The 16013-nt window shown below is 52.5% G+C and overlaps 4 protein-coding genes and 2 non-coding genes across 11 annotated transcripts; 5 read left to right on the top strand and 1 right to left on the bottom strand.

The window, feature by feature from the left end:
- Window positions 1-8: 8 nt before the first annotated feature.
- lca5 (lebercilin LCA5) lies at window positions 9-3608 on the bottom strand. Of its 2 annotated transcripts, none has more exons than XM_061270241.1 (8): window positions 3464-3608; window positions 2383-2740; window positions 2090-2310; window positions 1716-2021; window positions 1523-1660; window positions 1206-1451; window positions 1000-1150; window positions 9-931 (listed from the first exon to the last, which is right to left on the bottom strand). In XM_061270241.1, exons 2-8 carry the CDS (start codon window positions 2738-2740, stop codon window positions 264-266), a joined length of 2088 nt encoding a protein of 695 aa, XP_061126225.1. In that variant the 5' UTR covers window positions 3464-3608; the 3' UTR covers window positions 9-263. The 2 variants fall into 2 exon arrangements, with proteins under 2 accessions (XP_061126225.1, XP_061126224.1); XM_061270240.1 differs by having other exon boundaries at window positions 1000-1153.
- A 109-nt stretch (window positions 3609-3717) lies between these two features.
- Window positions 3718-6381, top strand: sh3bgrl2 (SH3 domain binding glutamate-rich protein like 2). Of its 4 annotated transcripts, none has more exons than XM_061270268.1 (4): window positions 3840-4353; window positions 5425-5610; window positions 5839-5919; window positions 6073-6381. In XM_061270268.1, exons 1-4 carry the CDS (start codon window positions 4306-4308, stop codon window positions 6082-6084), a joined length of 327 nt encoding a protein of 108 aa, XP_061126252.1. In that variant the 5' UTR covers window positions 3840-4305; the 3' UTR covers window positions 6085-6381. The 4 variants fall into 4 exon arrangements, with proteins under 4 accessions (XP_061126253.1, XP_061126252.1, XP_061126254.1 ...); XM_061270270.1 differs by having other exon boundaries at window positions 6076-6381; XM_061270269.1 differs by lacking the exon at window positions 3840-4353 and adding an exon at window positions 3718-3830 and having other exon boundaries at window positions 5839-6381.
- Window positions 6382-6954: 573 nt separating this feature from the next.
- On the top strand, window positions 6955-12950 carry LOC133146466 (scavenger receptor cysteine-rich type 1 protein M130-like). 2 transcript variants are annotated; one of them, XM_061270232.1, is made up of 18 exons: window positions 6955-7043; window positions 7179-7199; window positions 7294-7620; window positions 7683-7973; window positions 8033-8350; window positions 8412-8696; window positions 8785-9102; window positions 9178-9471; window positions 9543-9851; window positions 9905-10219; window positions 10284-10592; window positions 10750-11043; window positions 11120-11455; window positions 11520-11627; window positions 11709-11778; window positions 11849-11861; window positions 12555-12722; window positions 12790-12950. In XM_061270232.1, exons 1-18 carry the CDS (start codon window positions 7001-7003, stop codon window positions 12850-12852), a joined length of 3882 nt encoding a protein of 1293 aa, XP_061126216.1. In that variant the 5' UTR covers window positions 6955-7000; the 3' UTR covers window positions 12853-12950. The 2 variants fall into 2 exon arrangements, 1 of the variants encoding a protein (XP_061126216.1); XR_009711372.1 differs by lacking the exons at window positions 6955-7043; window positions 7179-7199; window positions 7294-7620; ... (12 more) ...; window positions 11849-11861; window positions 12790-12950 and adding an exon at window positions 11868-12498 and having other exon boundaries at window positions 12555-12695.
- A 415-nt stretch (window positions 12951-13365) lies between these two features.
- rps12 (ribosomal protein S12) lies at window positions 13366-15795 on the top strand. Its single transcript, XM_061270266.1, has 6 exons — window positions 13366-13478; window positions 13604-13650; window positions 14163-14279; window positions 14403-14505; window positions 14751-14852; window positions 15708-15795. The coding sequence occupies exons 2-6, from the start codon at window positions 13637-13639 to the stop codon at window positions 15768-15770; spliced, it is 399 nt and encodes a 132-aa protein (XP_061126250.1). The 5' UTR covers window positions 13366-13478; window positions 13604-13636; the 3' UTR covers window positions 15771-15795.
- Window positions 14013-14089, top strand: LOC133146965 (small nucleolar RNA SNORD101). Its single transcript, XR_009711456.1, has one exon. It is a non-coding gene; the product is annotated as a small nucleolar RNA SNORD101 (small nucleolar RNA).
- Window positions 14584-14666, top strand: LOC133146967 (small nucleolar RNA SNORD100). The gene has a single exon (XR_009711458.1). It is a non-coding gene; the product is annotated as a small nucleolar RNA SNORD100 (small nucleolar RNA).
- Window positions 15796-16013: the final 218 nt, after the last annotated feature.

Genomic DNA, 16013 nt, shown 5'->3' on the forward strand with positions numbered 1-16013 from the left:
ACACGATGTTTGACAGCATGTATATTTAATCGGGAAGTAGAAATAGTAAATGTCACATTAAATAGCAAAACACACACTTGGTCCTTGTGACAAGTGCAATAAATGATCAAAGTGCTACTAGCCCAAACAAATGAGACAATTGGAAAGAATTGAAAACGTGACAAAAGCAAATGTCAAGTGCAACTACTGCTAAAAAAAACACAAGTGCAAACAAAAACAAGCAGTCGGAGTGATGCTCAGATCAGCTAACGTCCAATGTCAAGCTACAAGGTGAGCTCCTCGATGTCGTCGTCAAAGGAGGGGATGACGCGGACGGCGGGACGGCTGTCGACCACGTGCCGAGCGCTCGTGGAGGCAGGCGTCGCCCCGAAGCCGAGACGCCCCGTCGCCCGCGAACCTCCCCGAGCGGCGCCGCCGCCCGTCATGTCATCCAGCAGCTCCGCCGTCCGGCCGTCGCCCGACGGCGCCGCCAGTGAGCCGAACAGCTGCTGCATGAGCGCCGACTTCTTGCTCTTCTCCTCCGTCCCCTTGAGGCTGAAGATGCCGATGGCCTCCAGAGCGTGGTCTCCGTTGTCCCTGGCAGCGTTTTGGCGGGGCTTCCCCCCCAACGAGGCCACGCAGCTTCCGAAGACCAAGTCCTCGTCGGATCGGATTGAGCAAAGGCTTCGCCGCCGGCCCGACGACGGCGTCTCCGCGGTGGCCGCGTTGGACTCGGACGAGTCGACATTGGCGGGCTTCCGCTTGTCCTTGTTCTGGAGGTCGATTTCTCGCATCTTGGCCAGCAGCTGGTCTTTCCTACGACGCGCCTCGCTGGCGTCCACCTGGTGGTGGTTCCCCCACAGCTCCGCCGCCTCCTCCTGGACGTGGACGCTCTTGTGTGGATTCCTCAAGAAGCTGCCCGCCTCGTCATCCTCCTTCTCTTTGACCCAGTCTGCGGAAGTCCCATACATCGATCCGCTTGCAAGTCTTTCAAGGTACGAGCCGCCGGACTCTTCTTACCATCTGTGAACGTGATGGCCTTCACCTCACGGACATCCTGAGCGTTCTGTTGATGGTCCGTCTCCTTCTCGTCCCTTGAGGTTCTTCTGTCGTGGCTGGTCTTCCTCTGCTGCTCCTGCTTTGCTTCGGGTCCACCGTCCACCGCCTCCACCTGCTGACGAAGTGACTCATTTCCAACATCCTGAATGGCTTAGGCGAGGAGTTACCTTGAGTGACAGGTATCCGTCAGGGGCCGGATCGCTGTACTCTGCCACGGCGGGCGGCGGCGGCGAGGGAAATTCGGGGCTGCTGCTGCTGCACGTCTGCACCGCCTTGCACTGTCTGTGCGCCTTGTGGAACGCCGCCTCCGCCTCACCTTTGAGCTTCGACTCGCCGTCGGCGGCCTTCCTCGGGGAGACTTTCCCGATGCGGTGAGCGTAAATGTTGCGGATCTCTAATTCTCGTTCCTTTTCCTGGAAAAAGGTGACGGCGGCGTTACTCGGCAGCTTGTGGTGGATGTATTTGCGTGTTTCTCTGGAGGCACCCTGAGTCTACTGGCGAGTTGCTCCAGCTCCTTTTGCAGATTCTTGATCTCTTCCTGCGCGCACAGCGTCTTCTTCCTCTCGGCAGCCAGCTGCCTCAGGTGGCTGCCGTTGCTCAGCTCCATGTTCCTCTCCAGCTCCTAGCGGGCGGCAGCGGTGATGGTCACGCGGAAGAAGGCGAGGCGGCGACGCTACCTTGGTTTTTAGCTCGGCCTCGTGCGTGCGTGCCCTCTCCTGCTCCAGCTTGCAGCTGAGCTCCTCGCGGGCGCCCAGCTCGCGCTGCTCCACCAGCTTCTTCATGCGTCCCACGGTGGCGTGGCTCCTCAGCAGCTGCTCCTCCTTCTCCTTCAGGCGGCGCTCGGCGGCGCGCTCGCGCTCCCGCGTGCGCCGCAGTCGCTCGCGCAGCACGTGCGTCTCGCCGGCGTGGCACGACAGCATCTGGGAGATCTTGCTCTCGGCGTCCGTGTAGTTCCGCAGCGCCTTCTCCTGACGCGTATGAAGCTGCCGCCAGAGAGTCCGACCGGGTCAGGCGAGCTCCGGTGCGGCCGTCGGCCTCGAGCCGGGTCTACCTGCTTAAGGATGCGGTTCTCCTTCTGCAACTCGGCGATGCGCAGCTGCAGCTCGCCGTGCACGTTGCGCAACTCGTTGATTTTCAGCAGACGGCCCGACAGCATTTGCCTGGTCAGGGGGTCCAAGTCTTTGGGAGGGAGGGACTCTTTGCTGAGGGAGCGCGACGCCCGGCTCCGCCCCGGACGCGGCGGCGGGCGGGCCCGGACTCGCCTCTCCATACCTGTTGCGCACGTGTCAAATGTCAAAACGGTCAAACATTGATCGACTTTGTGTGACGTGCGGCGTATCCAACCTGTGTTGTAGGGCGAGCTGCTGGAAATGAGATTGGCACGCGTTGGCGGAAGCGGCGGCGTTGGCGGCGGCGACAGCGTCTGATCCCGCTCGCACGGCGACAGCGAGCGCTCCGACTCGTATTCGTCCGAGTAAGACGTGGCCTTGCTGCGGCGCCCCTCGCCGTCCGACGCTGGCTCAGGATCGGAGGGGTACGTTTCCGCTTTGGAAGTTGCTTTTTCATCCCGGGTCCGCTCCCGGAAGTTCTTGTAGTGCTTGAGCTTTTTACCGGAGGGGGCTCGACTCCTCCGGCTGCTGAAGGATCCTCGGCTCCGATTGTCATCCGGGTCGTCTTCGAAGGCGTCGCTCTTGGACTCCATCTTGTTTTGAGGTCAGCAAAACAACAGGTTTGGGAAGAGGAGAGGAAGCCGATGTTTTTCTTTTGCTTGAGACGTCTGGCTCGCATTGTCAGAAAGCTCACCGAAGATTAACCGCGGCGTCGCTGCGAAGCAACCGAGGCCAGACGCCGACAGGTTGCTCTGAGGACTTCCTGCTCGCACAACATGCTCACTTAGCAACCGCACCGTGCGTGAGGGGAAAGTTACTATCCTAATTACAAGCAGGTATTAGCATTACGCTAACAGATGTTTAAATGTACAGTGTGTGGTTTGTTTCATGTCAATTCTGCCCTGAGTAACTTGAAGCAAGATCCAGCCTCTATTCTATATTCTATTTTGACGGAGCCAGCTTGATGGGCGTGTTTCTATGGCAACGCTAGCCCGCAAAGCCAAAATGAAGATCACCAAGACGAGCCACGCACCGACTACCTTAGTCCAAATATTCCCTTGGAATGTCTGTAGTGAAGTTGCAAGCATTGGGAAATGGCATCAGGATTAGGCTAAAACCCTTGACCGCCGTCTGTTCTTGTCGGGTGCATTGTTGTCCCCGCTGACACACAAAACTGGGCCTCGAGCACCAACGGGTGGGTGCACGATCGATCAGGAATGTGTTTTTACAAAGCCAAAAAAAGGATTGCAAGGAGCTAACGGAGAGCCAAGCGGGCGAGAAGAACAAAATAGTGCAACAGGTGAGGCGTGTCTTACCGTTAGATGTCGCCTTGCACCTTCACGGTCATGGATTGCTCACAACTGGTTTTTACACAAAATTGGACATTATCGCTAAGATCGGCTTCATAGTTGCAAAAAAAAAAAAAAGAAGAAAAAAAAAGGCTAAAACTATTGGTTAAGCTAACATGGCTAACGTGATACGAAGGCGAACCGGTAGCCTCCTCGTCTTGTCTACTTGTCCAAATTGCAAAGTAGCGTCTTGTGAGTGTGCCTAACATGGGTGGCTGTGCGGAGTTTGCAGATCGAGACCGAGAGACGACGGAGAAGCGGAACGACGGCCATCGCTGCCTGCTGTTGCATGGAAACCGCTTCTGTGACGTCACCAGCTCGTCTTGCATTACCGGTACATTACGTGAAAGCGCTCGACTCGCTCGGCGATGCACGAGAACTTCTATCGTTTTATTTTCATTCATTGTTGATCACTGAAGGGTCAATTACTCTGTTGTTTTTGATTATTTTACAATAAAGCCCAACATCGCACGTTCAAAGCAAAATAACTTTTCATAAATCCGTTTATATCACCCACTAACATTTTCAAAGTCCAAAAGTCACGTTGTGTCGAATTTCATTGGGTTCTAATGTCAATTGAACACAATTCCTGCTCTACATTAGCACTTAGGAGATGATATTTGTGTTTTCGGATCTATATTATTTAAGCAGTGGACAAAAAGACGTGAAAAGAACGTTTCCTTTTTGTTTTGAAAAGAAACACCGGAAGCTTGATGTTCAGTATCGCCAGCTTGTCAGCACAAGCGGACCGCGTCTGCACTGTCCTGCAATTTAAACTTGGTTTCCCTCCTCCGTAATGGTGAATTAAAATGGTCATTGTCAAGGTTTACGTCGCTTCGTCAAGTGGATCTCTGGCAGTAAGTCATTGGAGATTTTTTTTGTCACGCTTCAACTATTTGTGCATTATTAATTCATCCAGTCATTTTACTTTTAAAGAATGAAGTACAGTCCATCCATTGTACGCCTGAGTAAGTTGACCGACCATTTGGGTCAGTGATGCCAGAGCGAAGCTTGTGAGTGCAATAATTGGCTTTTGGATACCTTTGAATGGAGTTAGCAGTGATTGGATACAGGGGAGAGAAAAAGAAAAGGATGGGTGGTGGATGAGTGGCTAGAATTGGGAATTAAAGGAGGGAAAGAAACATTTCAGAGTGTTAAAATAAAATTTAATTGACTGGCCAACCAGTGCGTGGGCGTGGTTTGGGGCTGGCGTGCCCATTTTCGAGTGCCTCGTACTTGCAGGTGACTTTTAATGTCGCAAAGGCAAACCATTGTTTTCCGTGCATGGTCCGTTTGTCCTCACGAGTCCCGTTTTGTTCCCATTCGTCGTGTAATGAAAGGATTAATCCAAGTTAATCCCTTCATTCAGCAATATAGTCTTGCATACTTGTATGGAGCGTGAGGCATTTCCATGGACTCTTTTTGTAATTCGCCCACAAGTGTTGAATGTGGCACCCTAAAAGGATGAGACGATTGCCACGCGCTCTCGGGTTGAGTCTCGTTCTCATACTGAATTGTTGTCACTTGGCCAAATTGCTATTGAGTGCACGGCCACTGTCGGGTCACATTTGTTTGGGTTGGCGAGTGGACCAATGGAGGCCAGACGTGCAAAACAATAGTGCCATTGTTGCCGCCCACATGGCTGTGCCCGGATACCCTCATTAGCGTGTTCTTAATTGGATTTTTTTTTTCACCTCGATTGAAATGGAATTATTAATTAGTTTCATTTTTATGCTTCATCAGTATGATGAATGCATGAGAACAATCCATCCAGGCTAAAATGATCAATGACTTTAGTGGCCATCATAATAATCAGTGGAATACATGATGGTTTGTTTTATTATTATTATTTTTTAATTTGGGTCAAGGATGGGGATTTCAAAAGTAAACTTTGGATGGTAACGAAGCGGTGCTTTTGCCGACGTCAGGTGAAAAAGCAACAGCAGGCGGTGGTGGGTTTCCTGGAGGCCAACGGAATCGAGTTCCAGCAAGTGGACATCGCCATGCTGGAGGAGCAGCGGCTGTGGATGTACCGCCACATCCCTTGCGACAAGCGGCCGCACGGAGCCAACCCGCTGCCCCCGCAGATCTTCAGCGGCGATCGCTACTGTGGGGTAGGTGCAGGCAGGTCGCAGGCTGCTTCATGATGCCTATTGTGAGTTTTGGCTCCATCCAAATGCACGCCATGCACCTCTGTAATCCCACCATAATCCCGGCGCGGATTACGCGGTGTCACTCTTGCCTGCGGGGTTAATCCATGGCGACGTGCTCGTTCGTCCAATTGCTTCCGGGATGCTGGAAGGGCTCGGTCCAGCGCCGACTCACCTTTTCCATCCCGGCAGGACTATGAGGACTTTTTCCGCTCTAAAGAAAATAACAGCGTGTTTGCCTTCCTGGGCGTCGCCGCTCAAGATTCGGACCAGGTGAACGATTTATGATATTTCCTTCCTCACTTTTTGCATGACCTTAATTTTTTGTAGTTCTAAGGACAGCCATCACTGAAGCTATTTGGGTCTCGTATATTAAAAGACGGATGAGACAAATGACGAAACAACTCAGGTTTTGTTTTTGTACAGCAGGAGTCTTAGAAGGCACAAAGGTGAAAACTTCTCCCGGCCGTGTGGGACTCCTTCAAAAAGTTCTTGTACCCCCGCCCAGAAAAGGGAGCGACGACAATCGTGTCATTTTTGGTCACCCTGCAGCAGCAATGCACACTGCACCCGTTTCGATTCGGTGTACCTAATGATGTGGCCACTAGCGTGCGTTTGAATCGTCCATTTTCGATATTTTCCATGTGCTGAGCCATCGTGTTAAATGTACATGATTGTGATTTTTATATTTGTGGAGAGTGATGTCAAATTGCAAAATAAAGTTGATGAATTTTCTGCTGTACGTCGATTTTAATTATCGGGCCACGCGTCAAAGGGCAAGTGAATTCTCCTGCTGATTTTTCCGTGTCACGCTATATGGAAAATGGACAGATGTTTGTCACGGTCAATTGCGTTGACTTTTTTTTTTTTTTCCAAACATCAACTGGCAGCATTTCAAGAGAAAATCAGCACGACAACTCGCTTGCGCTTTATCGCCCTCTTGTACCGCAGCGCGCGCGTCATTTCCCATCAAAACGGGCCTATGCAATGATTTACCCGCAAATCAATAGTGGAGTAAATATTCATATTTTGCATTTGAAACGCTGAAGGTGCAGTTTGATGTGAAGTTTTGAAGTTGGAAAAAAAAAAAAGGAGAGTCATTGAATACATTGGAAATTGCGCCGTAACTTTGTAAAAAAGTGTATACCTGGAAAAACTACAAAAGTGGGAGTTCTCGCTCTCCCGCCGGTGCAGATTTCGGGTCAAAGCATCCCCTGTCACGGTCCGCCTTTAATGATTGATCCAAATGTCAACACGCTTTTTGCGGTCCGAGTCCATGCGCACTCTGATTTGGAAGTATTTGAGGGGTGGCCTGACCATTTCTGCAGGCTATCTACGACATCGACTACTCATTATGAGGTCCATTTGTGACAAACTACGTCCGTGTCTGGCAATTGGTAAGTTTCTACTTTTTGACAGCAGTTTGATGCGAACATTTCATTTGCTAAGAATCAAATCGGCTCACGGTCAATCGATCTGGTGTTGAAATATAAAGTTGAAAGTGTTTGAGCTCCGTTTTGTTTCTACCTCAGGTATTTTGTTCATCTGTACAGGTGAGTATTGGCCTGAAACCCAAACGTTGATGTCGTGTTTGGCCAGAAAAAAGGAAAATATTCCAATCAATCAAATATTGCAATTTCCATGCAGTATGCGCCAGCGGCACGGTGAGGTTGGCGGGTCCGACCTCGACCAGTTGCTCGGGCCGCGTGGAGGTCTTCCACGGCGGCGCCTGGGGCACGGTGTGCGCCGACTTCTGGAACCTCACCAACGCCCACGTGGTGTGCCGCGAGATGGGATGCGGCTCGGCGCTTTCCGTGAGCAAAGCCGAGCTCGACTTTGGCCACGCCACCGGGCAGATCTGGCTGGACGACGTGCAGTGCACCGGGAAGGAGCTGTCCCTCCTCAAGTGTCCGCACAGGCCCTTCGGCGAGAACGACTGCCTTCACGGAGGAGACGTGGCGGTGGTGTGCTCGGGTAGGAGCCGTCTTCCACGGCTGGGCCAAAGGTGTGGCGAGCTGAACCGGCGCCTTTTGCAGAGCACGTGAGGGTGAGCGACGGCAGCGACCACTGCAACGGCAGAGTGGAGGTCTTCTTCGACGGCCGCTGGAGCAAGGTTTGCGCTGAGCTGGGCCCGCCCGAAGCCAAGGTGCTCTGCCAGGAGATCAACTGCGGGAAGCCTCGGACGTCCGGCCAAAAGCCGCATTACGGCCAATCTCGGGAAACCTCGGCGGTGAAAAGCACCTGCTCGGGCAACGAGACGTCCTTCTCGCAGTGCTCGCACAAAGCCGTCAACGAACAGTGCCCGGACGCCGGCGTGTCCTGCCAATGTAAGTCACAGGTCCCTTTTCTCAGCCCTTGCAATTGTCGATTGGTTTGCGCCCGCTAGATAGCGAACATCTGCTTCGTCTGGTCAACGGGAGCCACCGCTGCGCGGGCCGAGTGGAGCTCTTGCACCAGGGCCGCTGGGGCCCGGTGTGCGACGACAAATGGGACATGGCGGAGGCCACCGTCACGTGCCGCCAGATGGGCTGCGGGGCCCCGCTGGCAGTCAAGGACAAGGCCTTCTTCGGTACCACCGCCGGCAATATCTGGCTGGACGATTTGGAATGCACGGGCCAGGAGAAGTCGCTGTCCGAGTGCCCGCACCTAGGATTCGGCCATCACGACTGCAGCCCCGACGAGGGCGCCGGCGTCATATGTTCAGGTTGCTACGCTCGTCCAAAAGTATGGCAAAGCGGACGCTAGAGGATTTTGGCTTTTTGCAGAAACGCTGCGGCTGAGCAACAGCAGCAGGCGCTGCTCGGGCCGCCTCGAGGTCTTCCACCACGGCGAGTGGGGCAAGCTGTGCCATCGCGACCTGGGCGCCAAGGAGGTCGCCATGCTGTGCCGGGAGCTCAACTGCGGAGGGCCGTCCAAATCCCAAGAGTACTTTGGCGAAAGCCCGCTCAGGAGCTACCGGGGCTCCTGCGGCAAAGACGCCACCTCCTTCTCCCAGTGCAGCGTCCGGGAGAGCGCCGAGGCGTGCCGAGGCTTTTCGCTGTCGTGCGAAGGTCAGAGAGCAAGAATAACCTCGAGCGCCGTAGCCGTCAAATCGCTTCGACCGGGAATCAAAGCGCGCGCTCGCCGTCCCGTCTGCAGATCCTCCGACGCTCCGGTTCGTCAACGGCACCGACCGATGCTCGGGCCGAGTGGAAATCCAACACAGGAGCGCTTGGGGGACGGTGTGCGACGACCATTGGGACATCCGAGACGCTCAAGTGGCGTGCCGGGCCATGGACTGCGGCACGGCCATCACGGCCAAATCGGGCGCCTATTTCGGAAGAGGCACGGGCTCCGTCTGGCTGGACGACGTGGCGTGCATCGGCAACGAGTCGTCCTTGACGGACTGTGAGACTAATAGCCCCTTGGGCCTCAGCAACTGCCATCACGACGAAGACGCCGGCGTGGTGTGTTCAGGTGAGCCATGTGCGCTCGCGTGATGGTCTTCATTGTTCGGAGCTCTTGTAAGCTCTCAGGACTTTGTCTTGGTAGCCACCATCCGACTGATAAACGGAAGCAACCAGTGTTCGGGTCGGGTGGAGTTCCACCACCAAGGCCACTGGTGGCCCGTCTTCAACGTCCAGTGGGGCTTGCACGAAGCGGTCGTGGTGTGCCGGGAGATGAATTGCGGCGATCCCGTCGAGTATGCCGGATCTTTCGGGCAAAGCGGGGAGCACAGCGGCTACACCATCAGCTGCAGCGGCAGGGAGAAGTCGCTCGAGCAGTGCTCCTTGCGCGAGTCCGTCCGAAACGTCCAAAACCAGGAGGCGTCGGTCCGATGCTCAGGTCGGTGGTAGTGCTTTGTGTGCGTGTGTTCTAAAATAGTCGGTAGCGTCGGCCGCCGTCTCTCCCCGCAGGCAACGTGCGCTTGGCCGGCGGCGTCCACCGCTGCGCCGGGAGGGTGGAGTTCTACGACCAAGGCCGCTGGGGGGACGTGTGCGGCGAAACGTGGGACACCAGCGACGCCCAAGTGGTGTGCAAGCAGCTGGACTGCGGCAAAGCCCTCAACATCACCACGGCCGCCGAGTACGGCCGCGGCTCGGGGCACGTCTGGATGATGCAGAAGGAGTGCAGCGGCACGGAGTCCACCTTGGCGCAGTGCCCGGAAAGCTCCTTGCTGGACGGATCGTGCAACACCACGTCGCTCGCCGGCGTCATCTGCTCAGGTGAGAGAAAAAGCAAAGTTTGGAGACATCTCCGCTCAGTTTGCTTCCCGCAGAGAGCTTGGAGGTGCGCTTGGTGCACAGCGAGAGGGAGTGCACGGGGAGAGTGGAGGTCCAGCACGACGGCGCCTGGTACTCGCTGTGCGACACCCACTGGGACCTGGCCAAGGCGGACTTGGTGTGTGATCGTCTGGAGTGCGGCCGCGTCGTCAGCGTCCACGGCGCCGCCCACTACGGCCAAGGCAGCGGAGCCGTGATGGAGGCCAGCGACGGCTGTTTCGCCAATAGCACCTCGCTGCAGCAGTGCTCGCTCAAGGGTTTCGCCCGCTCCACGTGCCAGCACGATCGTGACGTCGGCGTCTCCTGTGGAGGTGAAGTCCTTACTTTGCGCCCCCCCTCCCCCCTCCTTCAAGTTTTCCACGTTTGCGGCCACAGAAAAAGTGCAGCTGGTCGGCGGCTGGAGCAGCTGTTCGGGCCGCTTGGAGGTGTTCCACGCCGGCCGGTGGGGGACGGTGTGCGACGACGAATGGGAACTGAGCGCCGCCGACGTGGTGTGCCGACAATTAGGCTGCGGCCACGCCGTGTCGGCGCCCTCCAATGCGCATTTTGGCCGAGGCAGCGGCCCCATCTGGCTGGACGACGTGGTGTGCGGAGGCCAGGAGCTCGCCATCACGCACTGCAATCACCTGGGTTTTGGCGACAACAACTGTGGCCACTCTGAGGACGCCGGAGTCATCTGTTTGGGTAAGAAAACTTGACTATATTGCTTGCATCTATCTTGTCATAGTTGAGTGGCGTTCCTCAAAGCTCAATACTCAGTCCACAGATGTTCTTTTTTAATCGCGAAGCAGTCGCGCACGCACGCCCTTTGACCTCGGTTGCCTCTCCCTTCTCGTCTAAGGTGCTCTGTCGAAGCCTCGCATCGCCGTGAGTCCTTCCAGCCAAGTTCACTGGGGTGAAAATGTGGAGTTCACCTGCACTATCCTGACGGAGCACCAAGGCGGCACCTTCCTGCTGAAAAAGTTACAGGACTCCTTCAAGCTCCAAAAGTATAGCGAGAACGAGGCGGCCACCTTCAGCCTGTCCAGAGTCAACTCCAGTCACCAGGGCTCCTACTTCTGCGAGTATCAAAAGAAAGTGCCTGCTAACATCATCTACTTCCCTCAAGGAGATCCCGTGGAGCTCGACGTCAAAGGTGCCGGCGTCTACTTGTTCATCTGGCCGACGCCGGCGACTTTGACGCCGCCGTCCGTCTCTGCGATTCTTCCCAGTGGAGCTGGAGAAGCCGCAAATCTCCATGACCACCTTCCAGGTGATGGTGGTCTACAGTCCCCGGGAGATGTCGGTCACACGGGGCAGCAGCTTCTCCGTCACGTGCTCTGTGCATTCTCTGTACTCCCGCGGCACGTTCTACCTGAAGAACACCGACACCAACGTCACCAGCGCCAAGGCGGCTTTCGGACGCACCCTTTTCTACGTGGCCGTCTTTGAATTCCCCGACATTGAGGACGAGGACCGAGGAGCTTACGTCTGCCTCTACGCCGTCAACTTCTCCTCCAATGCTTTTTGGTCCACTCCCTCCACCTCGCTTTATATCAACGTCGTGGGTAAGCCCCTCCCCTCCGAATGGCGCTTTTCTCCCGGCCGGGCTCAGACTTGCGTCGTCCACAGCGGCTTCGTCGTCATCGCTGGTGCCGGGAATTGTCAGCGGATTGCTTTTGCTGCTGCTAGTTGTCACTGTGGGTTATCTGCTCTGGAGAAGAAGGAGGCAGCATGCCGGTAAGCAGGGCTGCGCTCATGCGGCTCATGAAATCCGGGGCGTGTCAATTGGAGCCGATTGGGCTGTTTTGATCCCGTCAGGCCCCTCCATTCGATTCGGAGCCATGAAATCCGCCTCGGAAGACACGAGCGATCGACGGTTCGAGGGCAGGTAGGGCAAAAGCAAAGAATGCATTGTTCACCGCGAATGGCCGACACGTCAACGTGTTTGACCTCCTCAGGCATCGCAGCGAGGTGAGCGCGCAGGGCCCGCCGCCGCCGCCGCCGGCAGACAAGGCCGCCGAGGTGGATTCGGACAGCTCCCGGCAGACGGTGCCCGACGACCTGCCTGGCCGAATGTGTTACGAGCTGGACCCGCTCGTTTCCTCGTGATTGCATGCCTTTTTAATTTTGTCACAGGAAACGCCATAAAAAAAAAAAATCAAAACATTTATTTGACCTTTATTTAGCAGTTTGGCACCTGTGTCATTTTGACCTTTTTTTCTCAATACTTAATCTTCTTGTAAATATTGTGTTTCTTCCCCCTATTTGCTGCTTGAAGGGACCTCACCTTAAATATTTCCCCCATTTGATAATGCTGGGATTTTTGCGAGCAGTGTTTTTAAATTCCCCATAACAATAAAAGTATTTCCTGCAGTTTGGCGTGTCTTTGTTTTGCTCGAGAAGCTCCAACTGGAAAGGTAAGTCCCACGCTATGTGGGCGCGCCTACACACCCCGGTTAATCATGTCCAAACCTGCTTACCTTGTCTATTTTCTTGCACTCACACACACATTCCGCCACTGGACGTCTGCAGGTTTTTTTTTCTCCTCGTTCAACTTGCAGCCATGTCTGTCAAAGTGTTTTACGCCAGTGTCAGCAGCAACTCTGAGGTATTATCTTCATCTCTTTTCTGCACTACATTTGTTTCCATGTTGTTTTCCTCCAGATGAAGAAAGCCCAACAGAGAATATTTATGGTCCTCGATGGGAAGGGGATCCCCTATGAGATGGTGGACATTGCGGCGAGTGACAAAGCCAAAGAATCGATGAGGTCAATTGCTGGGAACCCGACTGCACTGCCCCCGCAAATAAGCAACGGGAACACGTACTGCGGAGTAAGTTCTTGTTTTGTTTTTTTCCTGCATGCCTGCGTGAACATCTTTTTCCACTTTTGCCATTCAGGACTTCTCCGCATTCGAATCGGCAATTGAGAATGAAGCACTGGAAGCTTTTCTCAAACTCTGAGAGGAGACTCCACCATTATATGAATGATGTCTTTGTTGTGTCAGATGTTTAATTTGGCTCCTTCATGACACAAATCAATAAAGAAAAATGAAAAGTAATCATTGCTGTTTGCTTCATCCATATTTTGATTTACAGGTAGTTCCCACTTGTTTGTTTAGAATACAATATTAACGTTGGTGTCATGTTTATATTAAACTGAAGACATCCCTTCAACTATATAAAACAAAACATGTGTATTTTAATATTTGAACAGCACTTCAGTCACATTTAATTTGGTGAGCTTTTAAGGTGCATGGCCTTGTTGGTGATGTGAATAGTTTTATTATTCTAAATCCCAGCTCACCTGCTTAACTCAATCTTCAAAGTTTTTTTTTTGGGAGGGGAGGGTTACATCTAATCTGATTGCAGCAGAGGCAGGTGATTATAAATTGTTTCAGCCTGCATATGTTTATGTGCGTATAGATGTCCAGAATAAATCAACATTTAATGTCCAAATAATCCAAGTTTGAATGAATATAAACAGGCAGTCCTCGGACGCCTTGATCAGAGGGGGCCTTCCAGCGGTATTAAAACCACGTCGCGGATTGATGACGTCCTCTTCACCCGCTACCGCAGAGTAGAAAACGGTGCGTTTACTCACCTTCGGAACACAATCCGTTCAATAAATCGACCATCCTGCTTAATAATATCCTCAAAACCTTTCATCAGCGATGAAAAATAACTACACTGTGTTGTCTGTGCTTTATTGCAGAAATCTACGTTCGTCATCCATCCCTTTCCAACAATGGCCGAGGAAGGGTGAGTTTAGCTTGGCGCTCATGTGGAATGTACCAACTGATACAGTCCAATCGCAATGTGTGTTTCTATATTTATCGTACTAATTTTACTCGATATTTCGTAAGAGTGTCAACGGGTTCCTACTAGTGTAATATTTTCTAGTTTTGAGGTTGCTCGCGAGTGTCACAAATTGGAATAAATGGCATGACTAGGTTCAAAGAGGGGGTCGGAGGTCAATGATCACGTCATTACTTGTTAATGTTGGGTCAAGAATTCAAACATAACCCCCGTTGTACACGGACGATACGTTCCCCGTTGAATACATTTAAACACAAGTATTAAAGATATCTATGAGCTATTCCACTTGATGTGAGCTTCCACACGCTTGAATGATGATTTTAATTTGATCGGATTTCCCTTCACTCGCCCTCCAATGAGTGACATCCCTCTTCTGACAAGCTGGAAGCGCATTGCCGAATTTCCCATTGGGCGTTTTCCGCTTTTCTTGACATCGTGCCTCTCATCCATGACAGCGTTGCCGCCGGAGGTGTGATGGATGTCAACACAGCTCTCCCCGAAGTGCTCAAGACGGCACTCATCAATGACGGCCTTGCCCGCGGTATCCGTGAGGCGGCCAAAGCCCTGGACAAGTATGTGCGCCGTCAGAAATTGAATTGAATGAACCCCTTGAGGGGAAAAGTTGCAAAGTCAGCTGTCTGTGACACGTTGCATTTTCCTTGCACGGTTTTAATGCTTGCACTCTTGCATTTCAGGCGCCAGGCCCATCTGTGCGTCCTGGCCGCCAACTGCGACGAGCCCATGTACGTCAAGCTGGTGGAGGCCCTCTGCGCCGAGCATCAGATCAACCTGATTAAGGTGAGCTCGCGCTGTATTAGTGGACATCAAAAATTTAAAAATATATGTATATATTGTGATTCCTTTGGACACCTTGGCTGCATCGCTGATGATAATTTGGCTCCCTCTACTGAAAGCTGTGACGATAATGCCACTGTTACCCAATGTGTGACTGAGATCCGGCCAAGTTGCTCCGCTTCTGCCCCACTTTTGCCGGCTTTGGTGGGACCACACGCGGCTAACAACGCGCGCACTTTCTCGCACAGGTCGACGACAACAAGAAGCTTGGTGAGTGGGTCGGTCTGTGCAAGATCGACCGGGAGGGCAAACCCCGCAAGGTGGTGGGCTGCAGCTGCGTGGTTGTCAAGGTAACGACTACGAGTAACCCTTCATTTTAAAACTTTGGTTTAAAATGGGCGTGGGGGCTCTTAGAACCAAATTTTTTTTTTCAATGTATCCAAAGTAGCTTTAAAAGAATAATTTTGACAAAGTATGCATTTAATCCACGAACGAATGTGTTGCAATTACCTCATAAAACATAATTTGGCATGGCAAAAGTGGTTTGCTTGCCTTTTTTAAGACGATGCGTTTTTCATTTACCTGACTAGTTAGGCCGTGCTCTGTCGCCTTCCTCAGAGAACGGCCAAACTAGTGAGGCAACTGCAAAATGTTGGCATCACATTGTCTGAAAAGAGGAGAACAAAGACTTTTGTAACGTACACAAGATGAAACTCCGATTCTGTTGTCTGAACGGCAACGAGTGAATGGATTGAACCTTCTGCCATCCAACCGAAGAGCGAGGAATTGTTCTGCCCGGCCGGCCTTTTCCGCGCTAGTTCACAACCCGTGTCACGTCTCGTCTTAGTTGCGTCGAACTTTGCCTGCCAAGCAAGTCCAGGTGCTGTGGCCTGTCTGCGCCACACAGCTGTTATTAAAACTGGCTAAAGGAACGCCAAGGTACGAGCCCCGTCACCTTGCCCGTGGTGACGGCGGTCCCTAAAAATGGCAACATTAGGTCAGAAACTGCAAACTAAGGCATCGATTTAATCAATCCATCCATCCTTCCATCACTCATCCGGACTTGGTGCGCCGGTGACATTAAAGAGCCCTGCAGCACTCTTGGACCAAGATTTGATTTATTTGTTATTTTGCTGGTACTTCTGAATTCCTGTGATCACATTTTTTTATATTTTTATTTTTTTAATGTTAATTTCCTGCAACAGGACTATGGCAAGGAGTCACAAGCCAAGGATGTCATTGAGGAATACTTCAATGCCAAGAAATGAGAGACAATAAAATGTTGGAACTGTTGACGCTTGTCTCGTGTATTGTTTCAGTCAGCTCCGTTACAACATTTAGCACAGCTACTGCGTTAGCAAGTATACAAAAAAGCTACAACAGTGCCACCACCTAATGCTTTTCAAGATTTGGTTTGGGAATGTGACCTTTAATACCTTGAACCTGCTTTTAAAATGGTGCAAATGTCATTCCGGCGGTTCTCAATGTGTCTGAATCTTAAGCAAATTTGT

The sequence above is a fragment of the Syngnathus typhle genome, linkage group LG22 (assembly GCF_033458585.1).
Source record: "Syngnathus typhle isolate RoL2023-S1 ecotype Sweden linkage group LG22, RoL_Styp_1.0, whole genome shotgun sequence".
NCBI lineage: Eukaryota > Metazoa > Chordata > Actinopteri > Syngnathiformes > Syngnathidae > Syngnathus > Syngnathus typhle.

Excerpts from the sequence above, each read along its gene's own strand:
- sh3bgrl2 (XM_061270267.1), top strand. The coding sequence starts at position 4,306 with ATGGTCATTGTCAAGGTTTACGTCGCTTCGTCAAGTGGATCTCTGGCA. Across the intron at positions 4,354-5,424 it reads CGTCAAGTGGATCTCTGGCA|GTGAAAAAGCAACAGCAGGC; the intron begins GTAAGTCATTGG and ends TGCCGACGTCAG. Across the intron at positions 5,611-5,838 it reads GCGGCGATCGCTACTGTGGG|GACTATGAGGACTTTTTCCG; the intron begins GTAGGTGCAGGC and ends CCATCCCGGCAG.
- lca5 (XM_061270240.1), bottom strand. The coding sequence starts at position 2,740 with ATGGAGTCCAAGAGCGACGCCTTCGAAGACGACCCGGATGACAATCGG. Across the intron at positions 2,022-2,089 it reads AGAACCGCATCCTTAAGCAG|CTTCATACGCGTCAGGAGAA; the intron begins GTAGACCCGGCT and ends CTCTGGCGGCAG. Across the intron at positions 1,452-1,522 it reads AACTCGCCAGTAGACTCAGG|GAAAAGGAACGAGAATTAGA; the intron begins GTGCCTCCAGAG and ends ACCTTTTTCCAG.
- rps12 (XM_061270266.1), top strand. Across the intron at positions 14,280-14,402 it reads GCGGCCAAAGCCCTGGACAA|GCGCCAGGCCCATCTGTGCG; the intron begins GTATGTGCGCCG and ends CTTGCATTTCAG. Across the intron at positions 14,853-15,707 it reads GCAGCTGCGTGGTTGTCAAG|GACTATGGCAAGGAGTCACA; the intron begins GTAACGACTACG and ends TTCCTGCAACAG.
- LOC133146466 (XM_061270232.1), top strand. The coding sequence starts at position 7,001 with ATGAGGTCCATTTGTGACAAACTACGTCCGTGTCTGGCAATTG. Across the intron at positions 7,974-8,032 it reads CGCCGGCGTGTCCTGCCAAT|ATAGCGAACATCTGCTTCGT; the intron begins GTAAGTCACAGG and ends TGCGCCCGCTAG. Across the intron at positions 9,103-9,177 it reads CGCCGGCGTGGTGTGTTCAG|CCACCATCCGACTGATAAAC; the intron begins GTGAGCCATGTG and ends TTGTCTTGGTAG.